The sequence below is a fragment of the Gambusia affinis genome, linkage group LG15, assembly GCF_019740435.1.
Source record: "Gambusia affinis linkage group LG15, SWU_Gaff_1.0, whole genome shotgun sequence".
In the NCBI taxonomy this organism is placed as follows: Eukaryota; Metazoa; Chordata; class Actinopteri; order Cyprinodontiformes; family Poeciliidae; genus Gambusia; species Gambusia affinis.
In genome coordinates, this window is record NC_057882.1 from 21,880,508 (window position 1) to 21,901,616 (window position 21,109).

At 42.2% G+C, this 21,109-nt stretch overlaps 2 protein-coding genes across 2 annotated transcripts; one reads left to right on the forward strand and one right to left on the reverse strand.

Moving 5' to 3' along the window:
* Positions 1-789: 789 nt before the first annotated feature.
* Positions 790-4,056, reverse strand: LOC122845321 (protein ABHD15-like). The gene is made up of 3 exons (XM_044141525.1): positions 3,196-4,056; positions 1,840-1,916; positions 790-1,138 (listed from the first exon to the last, which is right to left on the reverse strand). The coding sequence occupies exons 1-3, from the start codon at positions 3,895-3,897 to the stop codon at positions 790-792; spliced, it is 1,128 nt and encodes a 375-aa protein (XP_043997460.1). The 5' UTR covers positions 3,898-4,056.
* Positions 4,057-11,464: 7,408 nt separating this feature from the next.
* Positions 11,465-21,109, forward strand: LOC122844870 (von Willebrand factor A domain-containing protein 7-like). The gene is made up of 16 exons (XM_044140695.1): positions 11,465-11,509; positions 12,001-12,272; positions 12,372-12,644; positions 12,879-12,972; positions 13,051-13,182; positions 13,341-13,527; positions 13,627-13,796; positions 14,037-14,149; positions 14,253-14,369; positions 15,666-15,878; positions 15,961-16,093; positions 16,202-16,351; positions 18,867-18,959; positions 19,041-19,318; positions 19,475-19,768; positions 19,853-21,109. The coding sequence occupies exons 2-16, from the start codon at positions 12,075-12,077 to the stop codon at positions 20,291-20,293; spliced, it is 2,886 nt and encodes a 961-aa protein (XP_043996630.1). The 5' UTR covers positions 11,465-11,509; positions 12,001-12,074; the 3' UTR covers positions 20,294-21,109.

A 21,109-nucleotide genomic window follows, 5' to 3' on the forward strand; every position in this document is an offset into this window, starting at 1 on the left:
ACATTTTAGCTACTTTGTTTTATTTAAACTGCCAGGATTAAATTTTGTTATGTACACAATTGCGTTTTTTGCAGTGATCAATCTCATAATACAGTGGATAGCTTATGATGATGCACTTATGTCTTTCAGAACACTTTTAATCCTTGTAGGTAATCACCATCGTGAAATTGCATAGGAAGCGTTGAGATGCCGTTCTGAAATAAAAAAATTAGAAGAAAGCACCAGACCTGAGAAGCACCACTGACAACGGAGTCCCAATTCAGTTCCTAAATATTGAGGTGTGGAGAAGTATTTCCCTTGAACAAACATGACTCACATTTAATAAGACGTAAGCCTGCTTTGTAACTAGAATGCTTTCTAGTTAATTTGAAAGCTACTATTTGTTTTTTATTTTAAACATATATCTGAAAATGTCTCATCGAGATTTGGTAGACCTCTTGCAGGTGAAGGTAAATACAGTGAAGCCATATTGCCTCTGATGCCGGCATGGGCTCTTCAGAAACACTTTAATCCTGCAGGCATCTACCGACGAGGCATAGTGCAGCGCGTCATCATGCGTTCTGAAATCCTTTGAAGAAAGCACTCTCCTGAGAGCACTGTCACAGCTTTGTCCAATCCCTTTCTGCCTCTTTCAGGTGGAGACTCAACAGGGAACCTCCAGCACCCGATACATCCAGTTTGAAACATCAATCCTCATCCTCACTTCTTGTCCTCCCTTCACCCGTCTGCCAGTCGGCGTCCAGAGCGAACCTCCTGGAGGCAGTCTCCCCTGTGGCATGCTTGAAGGCATTAAGGGTTGCTCTGGAAAAGGGAAACGGGGAGCGTGGAGGCTGGAGGGAGGAGAGGATCATCAGAGCTGCAGATGCAGAGCACTGGGATCGCCACCTCATCTGCATCTCTCAGAGGTTCATTCCTCCCCCAGTAGCTCTCCCAGTCCGCTGCTGGGTAAGCTCTTTCACCCAGAGTCCAGTCCGCTGCTGATGTTAGGCCCCTGAGGGAGGGAGATGGGGGGTTTCTCTCTGTGGATGGAGAAGCTTTCTCAGTGGGAGAGCAGAAAAGAGCTTCTTCAAAATCTCTGAGGCTGGAGGATCGGAGGGCACGATCCACATCCAGGATTCCTCGGAGCGAACTGACATATCTATTGAGAGCATGGAAGAAAAGCAAAGATTTTAGCAAGTTCACCAAAACTAAAATCTGGAGTTTGTGCAGAGTTTGGGTGGCGTTTTGGAAAAACATTTAGTTTTAGGAGTATTTCTGCTATGCTGTGCTTTCTGCTGTTACTGAGTAACTTTTCTGTGATGTATTGCTGCTCTTACTTCAGTCAAATTTCTGGATATTGTTGTAAGTTCACTGAATGAAGAACAATCTTGTTTTAACCATAAACAGACACACACCTGCAAGTTTTTTTTAAAAAAAGTTTTATATTGAAAGGAACGGATTTGTAACAATGCTCCTTTTGTCTGATTTTGCAGCAAATTATTTTAATATAGATTTTTAAAATTGAATTTTAAATATCTAAATATTAAATGTCTGATGTTTTGATCAGTTACTCAGTCCTTGAGTAGACCTTTTACCAAACACTTGTTTACTCTTACTTGAGTATAATTTTTGGCTACACTAGCCGCCTCTGGATTTGTGTAAAGTATAAAATTCTCACCTGCTCAGCTGCATTTTTCTGTGAAATAGCACCCCCAAGCGGTAAATAGGCGGCATGGCGCTTTCAAACCACAGTTGCCCCATCAACACAGGTGAGATGGCTGCAGCTGCTGTTAGGCAGGTGCTTGAACCTCGCTCGCCCAAATAGGACAGCAGGACGGCGGAGCCCGATCCTTCACTCACCGCAACCAACGCAGAGGACGGGTGCCGACTGCGGACATACACAACCGCCTGAAAACACACGGCATTGCTACCGTAAGCTGTAAAAAATATAATAGAAAAATATGTATGAACTCATGATAAAATATATGAAAGTGGACTCTGCATATTTAAAAACTCAACCACAAAGGTCATTTTTGTAATAAAACGAAAACAAAAAAGTTAAACTTGAACAAGCACCCATAAAAAAGCTTTTGACTCCATCCAATTAAAGAACTATTTCAACGATTTATGGCACGCTTAACCTCTAATTTACTCATAATTATACCACACTGAACATTGATTCATTAGAATGCAGACTGATTAAATCTTTACGGTCTTCTCTAACTTATCCTGTTACAGTTTGGCTGCAGATAAACAGTTTATTTTCATTGTGAGCATCGTTGTCTCCAACATACCTGATTCAGATAATTGACTCATTATCAGGCCTCTGCAGAACTTGCTGGCATGTAGAGGAGTTATTTAATTTGTGTTGGAACAAGTTGTTTTCATCTAACTGTTTTCAAAGACTGCAGTTGGAAACAGTTAAACTGGATGATGACTTTGTAACAGAGAAGATAGGAGTGTGTCTGATAATGTAGCAGATGAAGAAATAGATTTCTCAAATATTTTGCCCTCCCCATGCATTATTTAAAAAATTTAAAATAAGAGTGAAATATGATTCAGATGTAAGCAGAAAGTGCAAGTAGACTGAATTGATGTAGGTTGAATCCTCTTTTAAAGCAGTTTCCCAAACTTTTCCATGCCACCCAAAGAGGATTAACCTCTGACCCCTTTTTTAAACCCACAGATACAGAATATGTAAGAAACATAAACTCTTATAATGTTTTTATTCACTATTTAATAATTATTTCATTCAATTGGCACAAATGTTGGCCTTCAGTTATGTGGTGAAAGATTTTATTACCAGATAATACAATTTTTCATTACAATTCCCTCTTTCGATAATAAATTATGTGATATTTTATATTAATCACACCAAATATTATTTTATTACCACAGTTCTTATGATGTTGGGGGGTTTTTTGTTTTGTTTTTTTGCAGATGTGTCCTTCATAGCTGGGTTGCTTTGGTCTTGTCAGGAACTTTTCCACTTCCTGTTTGCAATGCTAGTTTTGAGGAGCAAAGTAGCTTTATGAATTTAACAGGCAGCCAATCAGAAAATAAATTAATTTAATTCATATTTTATTTTAAAATTATTGAAAAACAAACAAAATAATGATAAAAAAAATTCTCTCATCTTCCCTTTAACTGGCTCAAGCCCCCAGTACAGCGCCCCCTGGCTGCCCCACTTTGAAAAACCAGCGTTTTAAAGCGTACCTGCTCCAGATCCGCCGGGTCTCCAAACTCACAGATTCTTGGTGTGGTGAGGGGCGACCCGGCTGTGCCCCGATGGTGAAACACGACCACAGAGAAGCCCTGCTGCGCGGCCTGCTGGCAGAGCCGCTGCAGGTGGGGGGTCGTCCCTCCCCAGGACTGAGGGATGATGAGGAGGACAGGGGGTGTCGAGGTGAAACACCCGATGGCCTTCCTCCCTGACTGCTGCTCCTTCTTCACCTCCCTCCTCCTCTTAGCCGTCGCCCAGTCCAGAGCCACGACCCCCCCGTCCTTCAGCAGGAGGTGCTCTCTGGTGAACTGGATGCCGTCTGGATGTTCTCCACACATTTGGCTGGAGACCGTCTGCAGGTGGGGGTCTCCCCAGGGCCAGTTGGCCAGTTTTGCCTTTGTGAGCGAGCCGCAGTGCTGCAGCAGATACCTGGCCAGTGCAGAGGGCTTACAGATGAGCCTGGGTCCAAATGAGGTCTGACCTGATAACGTCTCTGGTGGCTTCAGCTCCTCGTCGCTGTGCAGCAGCGGCAGCTCCAGGATCGCACAGATTGTGACCCACAGCTTCCAGCCTGCAGTCCTGAAAGCCACATTTACCCAACTGCATAACCCCGGCCAGCGGAGACCCAAACTCAGCAGGAAAAACAAGGAGCAAGGGAGCAAACATAATAAACAATCCAACACGTATGACTCCATAGGGGAATAAAAACAAGAGTTGTTACTGGGATGTTTTCCTCATCATCCAGGCTCACAGATGACTGATGCTTAGCTGTCTGTGTTTCTTCAACTTTTGAAAAGGAAACTAAAGAGAAGTAAAGCAATAAAAAATGTTCCCAATGACTGAAAAATAGAGAACTAGAGGAAATGCTCCTCCTCCTCTGCTCCCCTTTCACCTCTCTTCATAAATCATTTACTACAAGGTCAGTCAGGAAAGGCAAATAGACAACATCAACGGGTCTCATCAATGTCATGGAATCATATTTATTTGCATTCTTTGTCCAGTTTGTTGGCAAATGTTTGATCACTTTATCAATCCCCTGTCATAATGCGATGTTTCTAGGACTCTAAGGCAAGCAACAACTACGGACACCCAAACAGTTTTAACGGATTTATTCAACAGTAGAAAGTGCAGGAGAGAGTAGCGGGGCGTCGATCTGCGACAGCAGGGGGGGAACAGGATCAACGGAGGAACTGCAAAGGGGGCGAGCGGTTAAGAGGGAAGAAATGAAGGGAATGTTGGGGTAACCTGAAGGTGACTTACAGTCTGCGGGTTGAGGTCAGCTGAGGAGGATACAGGGAGGTTCCAACTGTGGGTGTGGTGGTTTCCAGATGGGGGAGTTCCAGCAGGTAATTCAGGGCGGACAGGCAGCAGCTGAGTGTTGGGTGAGACGCACCCAGGCGCAAGGCCCAACGGAGCAGTTACAATCAGATTCCTCAGGTGAGTCTGGTTCTGAGCGAGTTCAGCGTGGATTCACTGGAGAGGAAGGAAGAGATGAAAATGAGTCAGGACAAGGAGAACACAAGGAATTCAGCACAGACAGCTAGAGAGTACCACAATAGAAGCGGAACCATCTGGCATCTGATTCAGGGAAGCCGCTCCTCTTTAAGGACCTTGCAGATTGGTGGTGATGAATAGCAGCTGGATCCCATCAACCTGCCACCCTGTGAAGGAGAAGAAAACCACTCCCCTGCAGAACCCAACAGTACCCCCCCCTCAACGGACGCCACCTGGCGGCCGACCCGAGGAAGACGCAGCGGAGCGCTCAAAAGAGGAAATGAGGGTCGGATCCAGGATAAAGGACCGTGGAACCCAGGACCGGTCCTCAGGGCCATAACCCTCCCAGTCCACCAGGTACTGCTTACCCCGTCCACGGGGACGCACATCCACAATACGTCGAACAGTGTAGACCGGGTGACCATCAACAACCCGGGGGGGTGGAGGGGGCTCAGACGGAGGGCACAAAGGACTAGAGACGTAGGGTCTGATCTGAGAAACGTGAAACACAGGGTGGACACGGAAATGGGAAGGCAACTTCAGGCGGACAGCAGAAGGGCTAAGGACGGTGTCAACAACGAACGGACCCAGAAACCTGGGGGACAGTTTGCGGGAACAGGATTTTAAAGGGAAGTTCTTTGACGACAAGCAAACGCGTTGGCCGGGCGAGAAGGTGGGGGCTGGAATTCGCTTCCTATCTGCTAGACGCTTATTCTGAGCAGATGTTCGTTGAAGGGCAGCCTTAGTCTGGTTCCAAATACGTTGACAGTTTTGCATGTAAAGTCTGACAGACGGAATGACTGCATCTGGGAAGGATGTAGGTAGTAGGGATGGTTGGAACCCTTGAGACGCCTCGAATGGAGATAACCCTGTCGCAGACGATATGTGCGTGTTATGGGCGTACTCCACCCACGGTAAGTGAACACTCCAAGACGTGGGGTTGGAGGCGCATAGGCAGCGCAGGGTGTTCTCCAGTTCCTGGTTAAGCCGTTCACATTGCCCATTAGTTTGAGGATGGAACCCCGAAGACAAACACGGACGGGCTCCGAGCACAGAACAGAAGTTCCGCCAGAGCTGGGAACAGAACTGAGGCCCCCTGTCGGAGACAATCTCCGCAGGGATGCCATGGAGGCGAAAAACGTGGCGAAAGAAGTTTTGCAGTCTCGGCGGCCGAGGGGAGTTTAGTGAGGGCGACCAAATGACAAGCCTTGGAAAAACGGTCTATAATAGTGAGGATGACATTTTTCCGTTTGGATGTGGGGAGACCAGTAACAAAATCTAGGGAGATGTGGGACCAGGGACGACTAGGAATGGACAGTGGTTGTAACAGACCAGAAGGTGGGCGGTGTGAGGTCTTGTTCCTAGCACAGGTGGAACAGGCAGAGACATATTCAATGACATCTTTATTGACTGAGGGCCACCAAAAGTAACGACGCAGGAAGCCGACTGTACGGCTTACCCCAGGATGAAGAAGCCGGATGAGTGTGCCCAATGGATGGCTCGACCCCGGACAGAGGCGGGGACATACTGCCGGTTGGGAGGACCACCTCCTGGGTCTGGTTCAGTGGTTAGAGCCTCTTGGATGGCTCTCTCCACATCCCAGGTAAGGGACCCGATGGTGCAGGAGGCTGGGAGTATGGATCCGGGAGACTCGGAAGGGTCATCTGGAGAGTGGAGTCTGGAGAGAGCATCTGGCTTGGTGTTCTTGGAACCCGGGCGATAGGTGATGTTGAGGTTGAAACGGGAGAAAAAGAGAGACCAACGGAACTGGCGTGGATTCAGGCGTTTGGCGGACTGAAGGTAAGCCAGATTTTTATGGTCTGTCCAGACAATGACTGGGAGCTCAGTACCCTCAAGCCAGTGACTCCACTCCTCAAGGGCCAGTTTGATGGCCAGGAGCTCCCGGTCACCAATGTCATACCTGCTTTCGGTGGGGGAAAACTTCTTAGAGAAGAAGGCACACGGGTGGAGCTTGCCATCTTTGGGAGAGCGCTGTGACAGGATGGCCCCCACACCTGTTTCAGATGCATCCACCTCCACTGTAAATTGAGCAGAAGGGTCAGGATGAATGAGAATGGGAGCATCCACAAATCTTCTCTTTAGCTCAACGAAAGCAAGTCCGGCCTCTGGGGTCCAGCTGAATGGGTGTTTGGTGGAGGTCAGACTGGTCAGAGGGGTTGCGATGACACTGAAGTTTCGGATGAACCGCCGGTAAAAATTAGCGAACCCCAGAAAGCGCTGGAATTGCTTTCTGGAGTTCGGAACCGGCCATTCCTCAACAGCCTTGATCTTAGCCGGGTCCGTCTTCACCTGCCCGCCCTCAAACACAAAGCCAAGAAAGGTAATGGATGTTACATGAAACTGACACTTCTCAGCCTTGACAAAGAGCCGGTTTTCTAGCAACCTTTGGAGGACCAATCTGACATGCCGGCGGTGTTCATCCATGCTGTTGGAGAAGATAAGAATGTCGTCAAGATAGACAAAAACAAACACATTGAGATAGTCCCGAAGGACATCATTAACCAGATTCTGAAAGGTGGCGGGGGCATTGCAGAGGCCAAAGGGCATAACCAGATACTCAAAATGACCAAAGTGGGTTTTGAATGCCGTTTTCCATTCATCACCCTCTCTAATGCGAATGAGATGATACGCATTGCGCAGGTCGAGCTTGGAGAAGATGGAGGCTTCAAAAACTGAGGACAATAAAGAAAGAGAATATTTGTTTTTTACGGTGATTTGATTAAGACCTCTATAATCAATACACGGCCGGAGAGAGTTATCCTTCTTAGATACGAAGAAGAATCCCGCGCCCAGGGGGGAAGACGAATGACGAATGAGACCAGCCTTAAGTGAGTCATTAATGTACTGCTCCAGTGTTTCCCTTTCTTGCTTCGAGATGTTAAATAACCGGCTGGAAGGAAGTGGGGCTCCTGGAAGGAGGTCGATACAGCAGTCATAGGGACGATGTGGAGGGAGAGATTGGGCGAGATCTTTACTGAAAACCCGATGGAGATCATGGTATTCAGTGGGAATATTTGTGAGATCAGGTTCACCAATCGGCTGGGATTGCTCAGAGGGCAGGGCCGGTTTAGCAGATTGCAGGCATTGGTTTAGACAGTAAGGACTCCATGAGTCGATGCGAGCATCAGCCCAGTTAATGTGGGGGTTGTGCTTGCGGAGCCAGGGGAACCCAAGAACCAGAGGGGCATCCTTAGTAGGAAACACAAAGCATTGAATGAGCTCCTGGTGGTTGCCCGAGACGTGGAGGGAAACTGGGTAGGTTTGATGGGTAATGTTGGCCATGGGACTGCCATCTAAGGCAGCCACCCGCAGGGGAGAAGGTAAGGCCTGGACCTGGATCTGATATTTCTCAACTAAAACAGGGTGTATGAGATTCTGCTCTGAACCGGAGTCTACCAAGGCTTGGAAGGGATAGGAATGCTGCTGAATGGTGAGAATAGCAGGAAGATTTAGCCGGAGGTAATTATTCTCTTTAGATTCGCCCGCCAGAACCCCCATACTTACTGGCGGGCCAGGGTGTTTGGGCGAATAGGACATGCTGAGATGAAATGTTGAGGAGAGCCACAGTAAAGACAACAGACAGAGGCTAAACGGCGCTGCCGTTCCTCTGGGGTTAGCCGGGCTCGGCCTAACTGCATAGGTTCGGGTACATTCTGGATAGAAGGACTGGATGTGTCTGGGCTGGGAGAACCCCTTCTAATGGAGAACTGAGATGACTGGGAATTTGAGGATCGGGATCTAGTTCTAAGTCGATTATCAATCTTGATGGCCAGGTTAATTAATTCGTCCAGGGAGTCAGGTTCGTCTCGGCAAACCAGCTCATCTTTTAATTTTTCATTCAGAGCATGTTGGAAGGCTCCTTTAAGAGCTGGTTCATTCCAACCTGCCGCTGTACCCAGAGTGCGAAACTCAACGGCAAAATCGGCCACAGACTTATTTCCCTGCCTTAAATCCCAAATTCTTTTAGAGGCAACTTCTTCCCCAAGTTTGGGACAAAAAGTCTGTTTGAAGAGTTCTATGAAATCATCAAAGAGTAAAGAGCTGATGTTCTCTTCGTCCACTATGGTCTCCGCCCATCTAAGTGCTCGATCCTTTAACAGTCCTACAATAAAAGAAATCTTGCTGGCGTCATCCGGAAATGAGCGGGGAGAGCGGCGAAAGGCTAGAGAACATTGCAGTAGAAAACCCTTGCTTTTCCCCAGCTCACCTGAGTATTGTTCGGGAACTGGCATGATGACGTCACGAGGCTGCGGAGGAGCGGAGGAAGCCGAAGTAGGAGCAGGCGCAGGGGCTGGAACAGGAGCCGGAGCTGGGTTAGCGGGGGGAATCCTGTCCTGCAAAATCTGAATCTGATTTGTCATTTGGTGTAAGTGCTGGAGTATGGAGTTCTGCTGATGCAGCACGCCATTAATTGCGGCGTCGTGTCGGCCCAGGAGGACGCCCTGTTCAGACAGAGCGGTCCGTAGTTGTGCTGCAGAGTCCGATTGGCCAGATGGTTCTGTCATAATGCGATGTTTCTAGGACTCTAAGGCAAGCAACAACTACGGACACCCAAACAGTTTTAACGGATTTATTCAACAGTAGAAAGTGCAGGAGAAAGTGGCGGGGCGTCGATCTGTGACAGCAGGGGGAAACCGGATCAATGGAGGAACTGCAAAGGGGGCGAGCGGTTAAGAGGGAAGAAATGAAGGGAATGTTGGGGTAACCTGAAGGTGACTTACAGTCTGCGGGTTGAGGTCAGCTGAGGAGGATACAGGGGGGTTCCAACTGTGGGTGTGGTGGTTTCCAGATGGGGGAGTTCCAGCAGGTAATTCAGGGCGGACAGGCAGCAGCTGAGTGTTGGGTGAGACGCACCCAGGCGCAAGGCCCAACGGAGCAGTTACAATCAGATTCCTCAGGTGAGTCTGGTTCTGAGCGAGTTCAGCGTGGATTCACTGGAGAGGAAGGAAGAGATGAAAATGAGTCAGGACTAGGAGAACACAAGGAATTCAGCACAGACAGCTAGAGAGTACCACAATAGAAGCGGAACCATCTGGCATCTGATTCAGGGAAGCCGCTCCTCTTTAAGGACCTTGCAGATTGGTGGTGATGAATAGCAGCTGGATCCCATCAACCTGCCACCCTGTGAAGGAGAAGAAAACCACTCCCCTGCAGAACCCAACATCCCCCTTAGATGTTACTCACTTTTGTGGCTTGGAACAGCAAAAATGAGCAAAAATAAGTCTTATGAAACATATTTTTACAAAATTCTGTCAATTTCCTTAAAAAATAAAGGTGGAATCACAGCTCTGACTCTTTGTGTCAGTATGCCTGGTACATAGCAGCTTTTCTCTGTGCATCCTTAAAAAGCTGCTGAAGCTGAGTCAAGTTGCTGAATAAAATGAAAGTATTTAGTTCTAGAATAAAGTAGAAAAAAATCTTTGGCCAATAGGAAGAGCGTCTTCCTTTGGTGAAGGTTTGTAGCTTGGAAATCTAGAAATATAGTCATAAAGAAATGTTCTGCATAACCAAAAAGAAATAATTATAACCAGATTTTCTAACTACATAAGGCAGATTCCTGACCCCCTTTCCAAAAGAAAACATGTTGGGTTATTTTCTCTTTCCTTCAGCTTCTCTAAAATGTTTTTAAAAGTAGCACTTTATTTGATGGGGTGTGCATAAGGCTGACATGACACTGTCATAAACATGACATAACACCTGTTGTGAACGTGAAGGAGTCTTTATGAATGTCTATGACTATTGTCATAAAATGTTATTTGGCAAATCACACATTTAATGCAAAGTTGCTCTAAATGTTTCTTTGAAAGTCCATTAAAAGTCCCAACTTTGCATTAAATTGTCATTATTTACAAAATCATGCAAGGTTGGCACTTTTAATGTAATTTAAATGCAACTTTGGATTAGATGTGTCATTATTTACCAAATGACACTTCATGAGAACAGTCACTGACATTCATAAAGACTCCTTCATGTTCACAACAGGCGTTCTGTCATGTTTGTGTTGTTTTACAGCACAGAAATGTGGATCTGCAAGATCACGAGATCCACAATCTCTCATTTAACAATAGCACACCTCATTGGTAGGTATTTGCTAAACAATACTTTCCCAGTATTGTTTTGATAGTTCTTGAATGTCAGGAAAGGTTTGGATAACATTTCTTTCTTATCAAGTACTGTCAATCTACAAAAAAGGTATTAACAAGGTTTAGTCATCTTGCAGCTCCTTAATCCCCCAGCCATTATATGATGAGAAATACAGATAACTGTACAGACACCAGCGAACATCTGTTCAAGGAGAAACAAAACACACCAACACATGCAAGATTTGACAGAAGAAGAATGATTTCATACACCTTTTCCTTCAAAAGCAACCACCCTACTGTCTTTATTGATGTTAGCAGGTCATATGGTGGCACACTGATGGAAGGTTTTTGTGATTAACTTTAACTTTACCATTAAATGCATTTGATGTTGTGAAATTGATAACAGGATCTATATTAATGTAATTGTGACCATAAAAACTGAAGACATTTGTTAATTAATTTCTGATTAAACGATGAAAAACACCCCAGTCTCGTATGATGTTTGATTATTCAATAAATAAAAACAAACTTAGTTTAAGATTTAGTTTCAGTTCTTTTGTTGTGCTTTGAACAAGATTTTTTGACTGGTTTGACTGGAAGGCTCCACCTTCCTCAAACAATCGGGTGACGCCTTATCTTTAAAAAACAAAGAAATGAAAAGTATTCAGCACCAAACGAACATTACCTCCAGGAGAGCTCAGGAAATCAGGTACAGAAAATATTTACATGTAATTTTTAATCAATTTTGAACAGTTTTTTAATCACATTTATATTTATATTTGAAAGAATTTCTAAATGTGAATCATAAATACAGTGATTAACTTATTGCATATGTTTTGAATTTAATTACAAATATGTGAGTAGAGTAGTTGTTTAAAAATCTTTCGGCAGTTTTTTGTTGTGTCATTATTAGTTTTGGGGATGTTTTTGGGAAAAGTATAGTCATTGATAATGAAAACTAATTACTGTGTTCAAATGAGATGCTTATAGGATAAGTACTTTTAATATTACTTTGTTATTTAATTTTACTTTTAGAAAATTGATTCACCCAAAGCATAATTTTAAAATGGGATTACATTTTGTAACTGTATCTGATCCAGCACAGTTTGTTAAATGCTGTTATACTTTTGGCTTGTATTTCTGAAATGAATGCTTCTAAAATTTAAGGAATTTCTTAAAACTAATTGTATGTCTTCCCAGGTTTTCTTGCAGGTTTTGAAGGTTTTTGGAGTTCTGCAAAAGCTTTGGAAGAGTTTTTGTCCGTGAGATCAGGGATGACCAAGTTGGCTGTGTTGTGTTTCCTGCTTCTGCAGACTGGAGTTGAAGGGTTTAAAATATTAAATTTTGGTTTTAATCTTTTTAACGGAGGCTCATTAACTCATGAAGTGATCACAGAGAGAGCGATCCTAAATGTCACTCTACAGGTGTGTCGTGCTTTGGCTTTGTCTGAGGGAAAGACCTTCTCTTTTCCTGTAAGTTTTTAAATTAAACCATTAAATTTTACTCTTTTATCAATTAAAATTACTTTGTTGAAGCAAAAGAAACACCTGCATTTGTGTGTATGTATGCAGCCACAACCTTTCTCTGCTGGGGCTGTAGCAGCTGCATGTGACGCATCAAAATCAACCAAAAGTTTCATCGACACCATTGAAAGGATCCAGAAAAGTAACCACCAAGTAGACAAGGATTATATGCTGAGTCCAAGTCATCACTGCGATGATGAAAGAATAGCAGAAGGACAGTTTCTCATTAGACGTGGTTTAACAGCTGTGAAGGCTTCCAATAGGAAACAAAACTTTGTTTTAGCAACATCAACTCTGGGAGAGATACTTCATACCTTACAGGTATATCTGCTACAGCTTTGAGATTGCATTTCATTTTCTTTCTGCCTAAAACTATCACTCATGAGAAGTTATAATTTTTATTATTACTTGGTTGGGGCTTCACTGAATCTGCAGACAGGGGTTACCAAAGGTCAATGTTGATATCTTTACTCTGCTGCCCAATTGTGGCAGGAAAACTCACAGAAAAGCTTGACACTTCCTTTGAGTCAATTAAGCAGTAGTTTTGTTTTGAAGGATTTCTACAGTCACACTAACTGGGTGGAAATAGGCCACACTTTCCCAAACTCCAATCTGATCAAAGGAAATGCCGAAGTTGTAAAAATAGCAGGTAAAGAAGGTGTTGCTTTGCTTTGTGTGGATTTATGTGTTTATATTCAAATATACTAAATCTAATGTGAATCTGCAGCCATAACAAGAGCAACTTGCCGCAACTGTGATGGAAAGGACTGCAGCAACAATATTTTGGAGGACATCTTAAAGGAACAAACCCTTACTTCGGGATATTTTTCACTTAATCCATTCTCTACAAAACCAAAAGGTAAACATCTTTATTTGGTTGTAAAATAGTATATCAATGTAGTTATATTTCACTCTGCTGCCCACATGTGGCAAGAAAGGCCATAAAAAAGTTGTATGTGTATGAAAAAAGTGTGTCAACAACTAAATATTCTTTGTGATTTGTATGACGATGCGCAGGAAAATGCAGCCATGGAGGGTTATTTGATGGAACAAAAGGAATTGAACCAACAGGTGGAATCAACAAAGATTCATTTGACTCTGAACATGGATATCTTCACAACAAAGCAGCAAATATGGCCATAGCAGCAACCAGTGAGCTGCTAGAGGACGTACGCAGTGCTGCTGGAGACAGAGGATTCCTACAGTGGGAAGCTGTTTATGTTCTCTTTACTTGAATTTCTTTACAGAATAATAGAAAACAAATGAACAGCTTTGCCTCTGCATTTTGTTTGTTGCACCTCAGGATGATGGGACTGTTCAAAGGGAGAGCCCTTTGTTTTTGCGTGGACACGACAGGAAGCATGGGGAATGACATTGAAGCAGTGAGGATTGTAACATCAATGATTATTGACAGTAAAGTGGGAACAGAAGATGAACCCTCAATTTACATTCTCGTTCCCTTCAATGATCCAGGTAGAATCCCAATGTTCAGGGCTGAACTGTATTTTCTTCCTGATAGTTTCACCTTCAGTATTCTGAATTTAATCTGTGGTGAAACAATCATGACAGAAATTTTTCCTATTGTTTTCACATGCTTTATAGTCATTGTATCACCAACTGAATAAAGAAAAAAGGGAAAAACAACATAACTCCAACTTTCTGGACTAAAGTGGTGTAGAATATACATATCATTGACTTCTATTTAAATTACAGAATTTGGGCCTCTGCTTCAGACAACAGACCCAGATGTTTTCAAGAGTTACATCAACTCACTAACACCAAATGGAGGTGGAGATGCTCCAGAAATGAGTCTTTCTGGACTTCAGGTGATCCAATTTATATCACAGAGCTGATTTTGTATGAGAAGCAAAAAACAACAACAAAAAAAAACAAAACAAAAAACATTTGCTCTGCACTTTCTGCATACAGCTGGCTTTAACTGGTGCACCTCCTAATTCGGACATCTTCGTTTTCACGGATGCAGCAGCAAAAGATGACTACCTGAAAAACACAGTGCTGGCACTCATAGAGCAGACCAGGTCTAGGGTGAGTACGTCTCCGGTCATGCACTAAAGTCCTCGTTTTCAGTAATTAATGGAGGGTCGCACTTTAAACTAACGTACCGTCAAATAAACGGTTGTTAACATGATCACTAGGGGGTGCTCGTGGACCACCGGTGTTTCCATGACCACAGTTTGAGAAAGACTGGTGAAGAGCTTTCTAAATGTATTATGTTTTTTTCTGTTTCTAAAACATTTAGCTGCATGATTTAGAATTTATCAGTTTATTTATTTGTGTGGATATTACATACAAGTGGATATTTATGTTTGATAGTTTCTCAAGCTAATGTATTAACCCTTTGCACGTGACGTCATTATCTTCTAAACTCCGCCCCCTCCGCCATCACGGACGTCATAACAACCAATGCGCTCCTGTTAACCTTGTCAAAAAACGCACATCTGGTAGCCTAATATCTCTTTTTAAAAATTGATTTCGCAGTAAAAAAAAAAAATTGTTACAAGGTACTGCGCTGTCGGCTGCACAAACGGACAAAGGTGAAAACCAAACTTGTCATTTTATTTTATAACTTAGCGAGGAAAGATGATGTGGCGATGGATAGTAGCCGTCAATCATAATGACTGTCAGGCTTCGGTGTAAAAGCGGATTTGCTGCGAAAACATTTTTACAAGGTAAGATTAACGTTCACAAGCTTTATAAGAAAGATATCAAATATCGCATTATGGTGAAGGTACACGTCTGATCTTTGGTAACCATGGAAACAGTGCTCCGCCCTCATGTAGCCTAGCATGTATGGAAAAAACTGGTTAGCGTGTCGTCTTCTGTACGTTTTAAGGCTGCTCCGGTTGTAAGGGGAAACGCTGCTTATGACATAGTGACATAAAACATGTGGTGTGAATTTAGGAAAAGTCAGTAATTTGATCAACACGTCAGGAGAGAATAAGTACGGGTCGGGTTCTAAGCTAGCTACTTCTTCAAGCTTCTGTAAATACGGCCAACTAGCCCCAACCAGGTGTGTTACGTTCAAAGACAAATTAGCTTGATTCGAACAACAAGAAGCCACAAATAAACTAACAAAAAAAACTTTGAAAAACAATTTCAGTCGCTCAGTTCAATACTCCCGATCCTCATTTCCAACGTCCATCATGGCGCCTCGAATGATTAAGTGACGTAGTTGCAAACGGCCAGTGTCTGTACATGAGCTGCATGGCCCCAGGCAGCTTGATGCTTCAAAAAAAACAAAAACATGAAGAATCATCTCTAATGTTTAGGTTGCACGCAGATTCAGTAAATGAGGTTTTTGCCCACCTCATTGTGTTTCAGGTGAACTTCATGATAACTGCTGTACTTGGCCTTCGCCGTCGAAGACAAGCAGACAACAACCAACAACAACAACAAAGTGTTCGGATGTCGAGAGCAGGTGGTCAGCTGTACAGAGACCTGGCTCAGGCTTCAGGAGGTCAGGCTGTTGAAGTCACAAAAAGTCAGCTGCTCGAGGCCATCAACATCCTAACTGAATCCACCAGCTCCTCTCTGGTACAGAATAGCTTTATTTATTTATTTTTGTTTTAATGTTTGAAGCGTTCAGATTTTACATTTAAAAGTGTTATTGTTGCAGGTGAACCTTCTGCAAGCATCCAGGAATCCTGGAAAATCAGAAAATTTCACTTTTGTAGTTGATGACACAGTAAAAAACTTGACCATTTATGTCACAGGAACTTCTGTAGATTTTAGTCTCATTAGTCCTTCAGGTAAATAAATTACTCTGTAATGGGGTTGAGGTGAATTAGTTTGATTTCAAATATTTTGCTGTTGTTGTTACAAATCAGTGTGTATAAATTCTGAGCTTTTCTTTTCAGGGGTGATTCAAAATATTGCCAACACAACTGGATCTTCAATCATTTCATCCCAGTCAGTCGGAAACCTTCAGACTGTGCAGCTGCAAACAGAAGGAGGATTGTGGAAATTACAAATTTTGTCAACCAATCCCTACAGTGTGAAAGTTGTAGGTAAGACATCTGTAAATATAAGGCTGACATTTTCAGAAGTCCTAATTTTGAACATCTGGTTAATCTATATTTCTATTTGTTCATCAGAAAACCAGAAACCTAAATCACTATATTAGATTGAAAAATTGTGCATGCCTGTTTTGTCACTTTTTTTAACCACAATTCATTATTTGTAACATTTTTGCACAGATATTGTGATGCATATCCTGCATATTTAAATAAAAAAAGAAATATATGTTATGACTCCATCAAGCTGAAGGGCAGTAAAACAACAACCAGAATGAATTCAATATATATTGTTACATAAATAAAAGGGTTTCCCGTTAACTTTATCCATTTGTTGTCAGTCCAATAATGTTCAACCCAAATTTAAACAAACACTCATAAACCACTCCAATATTCACTGCAAATTTAAGCTGCACTCGATTCACTGCGAAATGATCACATGCAATCCAAACTCAAGATCACACCAAACAGGATCGGGTCTCAGATATTTAAGATTAACAGCGACATGAAATGTGAGTATTCAGGAAGTGACCCAAAGACAAAAACAAAATAAATGGAAGGTTGTTAGCCCACCCTCACAAACACTAAGGGGAGACAAACAATCCAAACTGGGCAGACTAACAAAAAAGAAAATCAAACTCTAAGAGGACAGCAGGAAGCGGTGATAAAACTGTAAAAACAAAAGTACAAAAATTGCTAAATGCTTATTAAATCACTTTAATCAAGTCAATCTAAAACACATTAAAACACTTCATACCTGCATCACATAAACTAGCACTCTAAAGTCAAACTTGATGTAGTAGATCTGGTGCAGCCGTACCAAGTAAAAACAATATAAAAAACAAAAACATACAATTCAATCTGATTAAAAGAGACAAATGTATGAGCCCACCTGCGGCATCGAACAACCACACACCCAGGTAACCCTACCACCGGAACGTCATTAATAATGCGGCCCTGTTTAAAAACACCACATCAGAACAAACTTATTTAAGAGGATCAGTTTAAAACTAGTGATGTTTCTGGCAACACCGATGCGTTGGTGCATGTGTCAAGCCCACAGACCAAAACCCCGTGTCAGAGCGCGTATTGCTTTCATCAAGTCACATGACCGATACAGGAACTGTTTCCAACTGTGTTTATAAGGAAGCGAATCTGTCAACGGGATGCATTTGCCAAAAGATTTTTTGATATTTTACGTTACAGTGTCAACTATGGAGCATCTTCAAGGCAAACAAAAGATTTTGTAGTTTGGGATCCTTTTGATCTTACGTCAAAAAATAAGACATTGGTTATCACTTCGTTGTTGTTTCATCTGGTTCTTTTCAGTTTCTACTTGATCTATCTGAATCCAAATTCAGCTGAAATTGACTCTTAGTTTACTTTTATATTTTGTTCTGCAGGTCAGGTGTTGCATATATTTGACAGAACTGTCTTATTTAAATAAATCCACCTCCTCAATGCTGAGGCATTATAGGGCATCAGAATGAAGTCCCAGATACACCCAGGATAAACTCAGGTTTACAGCCATTCTACAAATTACTCAGTTGCTTTTTATAAATCATTTCATACAAATGTATTGTTTACTTAATTTTTTTCTACAGCAGAAGAAATTTTGTCAAAAAAGCATAACAAACTAAATTTCAAAATGTTGGGAAAACATATTTTTTTACTGAAAATTTGTGAAAAAAACTCCCCCAGTCCACAAGCATCCTCATTCCAAACACGTTCACTTACATTTTCACTTTATGGTACATGTTCACATTATTTATTGACTGTACCTAAGAATATCAAATATATTTTGAATTTAACTGAAGATATGACATAATACAATAAAATGCAGTGACTTAAATCTTATTGTATTATCAAATCAGTCCAACTATGTTGTGTGTAGGGATTTTTAATGACCAGCAGGTGTCAGTATTCAGTGACACAGTACCAATACAGTTTTGCTATGGGTTGAAACGATACATGACGCCTCATTTACCCATCACTATTTAAAACAGTTTTCCTCCAAACCTACCGCAGCCAGCAAACAGCGTGGGCCCAACACACACCTGGTCTCACACACAGGAAATAAACACTTGGCCACCACCCTTCCAGCTTCCCTTTTACAGAAGCTCAGGCTGTGGAGGGAGCGACACCTGGTGGTGCCACCTGTTACATATATAACACAGAAAAACAACTACAATGGCAACACTCAACATATGATTCAGTTTTCAATATTCTTTGCAAGAAATTTGTAATCTACATTTTGGCAAAAATAATTATCATTAATTATCATTATAATCGTGATACAGTCCTTTATCTGCCTAGCAACAAATCCCGTTTAATGCTCATAGGATTATATTATTTTTAAAAAACTGCAAATAAGATCACTCACTGAGTCCTTGGTTTATTATTTTAGAAAATAATAAATATAATTTAGATGTTAATTATTATAAGGTTCCTGAGGGTTCCCCTCTGTTTTTTATTTGGTTTTCTTTCATTGTATTTTCCTTTTTTGCAGGTGAGAGTCCCATTGACTTTCTTTTCAAATTTATTAAGGAGTCAAACAGCCCATTTGGAGGGTTTGATGTGATTGACAATCGCCCCACAGCTGGTAAAAAAAAGCACAATTTTGTGACACGCAAAAATTATTCACTTTTAAGGGTAACTGAGCACTTTTTTCCTATTTTTGAAGGAGGAAATACCAGTCTGCTGGTGACACTGATTGGAAGCGATGTTGCCACAGTGTCAGAGGTCACGCTGGTTGAATCGTCGGGTTCTGGTCAGGTTAACGGGACCGTAGAGGCCCAGGGTGGAGGAGCATTTATCATCCACTTCGACAGGATCCCATCGGTTGAGTTTGTTGTGCTTGTGAAGGGCCAGAACAGCGACGGCGTTTCCAGAGCTTCTTCAGGGATCTTCCAGAGACAGTCGGCCACCAGCCTGAGAGCCTCTGTTCTCACTGTCACTGTTGTAAGCAAATTTAAGCATAATCAAAATATTTCTCATTAATTCATTGCACTGTTATTGTTGTAAGCAAATAAAGCAATCCAGAATCCTTCCAACTTTTTATAAATTAGTTTCACTGTACTTATTTCTTTTACATTTTGGTTTCCACTGTTGTTTCAGAATGACTTAGACACGGTGTTGGAGCCAGGAACACCTCGATCTGTTTCTTTCTCTGTGATGACAACCGGTGAAGGAGGAAGCTTCACCATTCAAGCCTCCAATGACCAAGGCTTTACTGCATCTTTTCCATCCAGTTTACTGCTGGATCCTGGAGTTAGTGCTAATAGCACAGTAATCATCACAGCTCCTGCTGGTACTCCATCTGGTACTGGTGTCACCTTGACCATTGAGGCCGCGGCTCCTGGAGGTGCAGACAGCAACTATGATGTCCTGCGTCTAACCGTCCTTTCAAAAGTAACGTCTCATTTTGTTTTGTATGCATCCTGACACATCATTGAGGGTAAGTAGTGATAATATTTTCCTGTCACTCTCTCACAGGTGACTGATTTCACTCCACCAGTGTGCCAGCTGCTCAGCCTGCAGTCCAACTGTTCTGACAACTGCAGCCAGTCAACATGGGAGGTCTCTGTCCAGGTCACTGACGCAGCGAATGGGACGGGTGTGGACAGCGTCAGTCTCAGAGAAGGCAGCGGCACGATGAACATCACCACAGCAGCTGATAATACAACTCTGGTGTCTTATGTGGCTTCCTGCTGCTCACCTGATGTGCAGCTGGTGGCTGTGGATCAAGTAGGCAACGTGAAAATCTGTAGTTACTCTGTTCGTGCAAATGTCACTGAAGCTGCAACAACCAGCCCTGTAACAACGAGCAATGTAACAACAGCTGTCACAGCTTCCTCTACAAGAGTTGACTTCTTCGTGTCTCTTTGCTTTGGTTTCTCAGTCCTGAGCTTCTTGCTACCGTCTCTGAAACTGTGATCCTAAACTTTACAAAACAGATTACTGGTGATGGAAATCCAGTAAATATTATGCTCATCCTTGTGGAAGGTTTTATATCTAATCCTAATCCATACATAATGAAATATTTAAACACTTTTTGAAGCTAAATTAAATGTAAGCGCTGTAGTTGCATTATAGAGTTTTAAGAGGAGTTTGCTATTTGCTTTTGTTGAAGGTTTAGCTCTATGAACAAAGTTTGGTGATAAAGGAGTATCTTTGAAGTCAATTGTTCTAATCTTTATGTATTCTTTATTAATTATTCTATAAAATCAAGTTTTAAGAAAGCATGTAATTCCTGACAATACTTAAAATATGAGAACTGAGTTTTTGCCCAAAAGTTGTTTTTGTTTCTCTACATGAGTTCAGAAAATTAATTAATTCACAATATTACACAATACAATGCAAAGATTTATATATTAAAATTAAAATAAAAAATATATAGTGTTACTCATGGAAATCTGCTCTTTTCACTCCTCAATTGAACCTTATAAAATGATATTCCTAATGTTGCTGGGCAGAACAAATGGGGGTGTCAAGTTTATCTGGGCTGCTGTTACTCTCTGGAGCCTCTTGGTGGCGCCACTGCATCTGATTTTGATTTTAAGCAAGTTTGCATGAGCGCAGTTTTCTAAAGTAATAATGTGATCAGTTATTCATTAGGGGTTGTTATCCTCTAAATTTTATATTTTTATGTTGTTTATGTCACATACTGTACTTTGTTGTATGTTTTAAGAGCCAGGACAAATGTTTTGCAATGTGTTTGGCATGCAAAATGTATTAAAGCTTCCAATGACA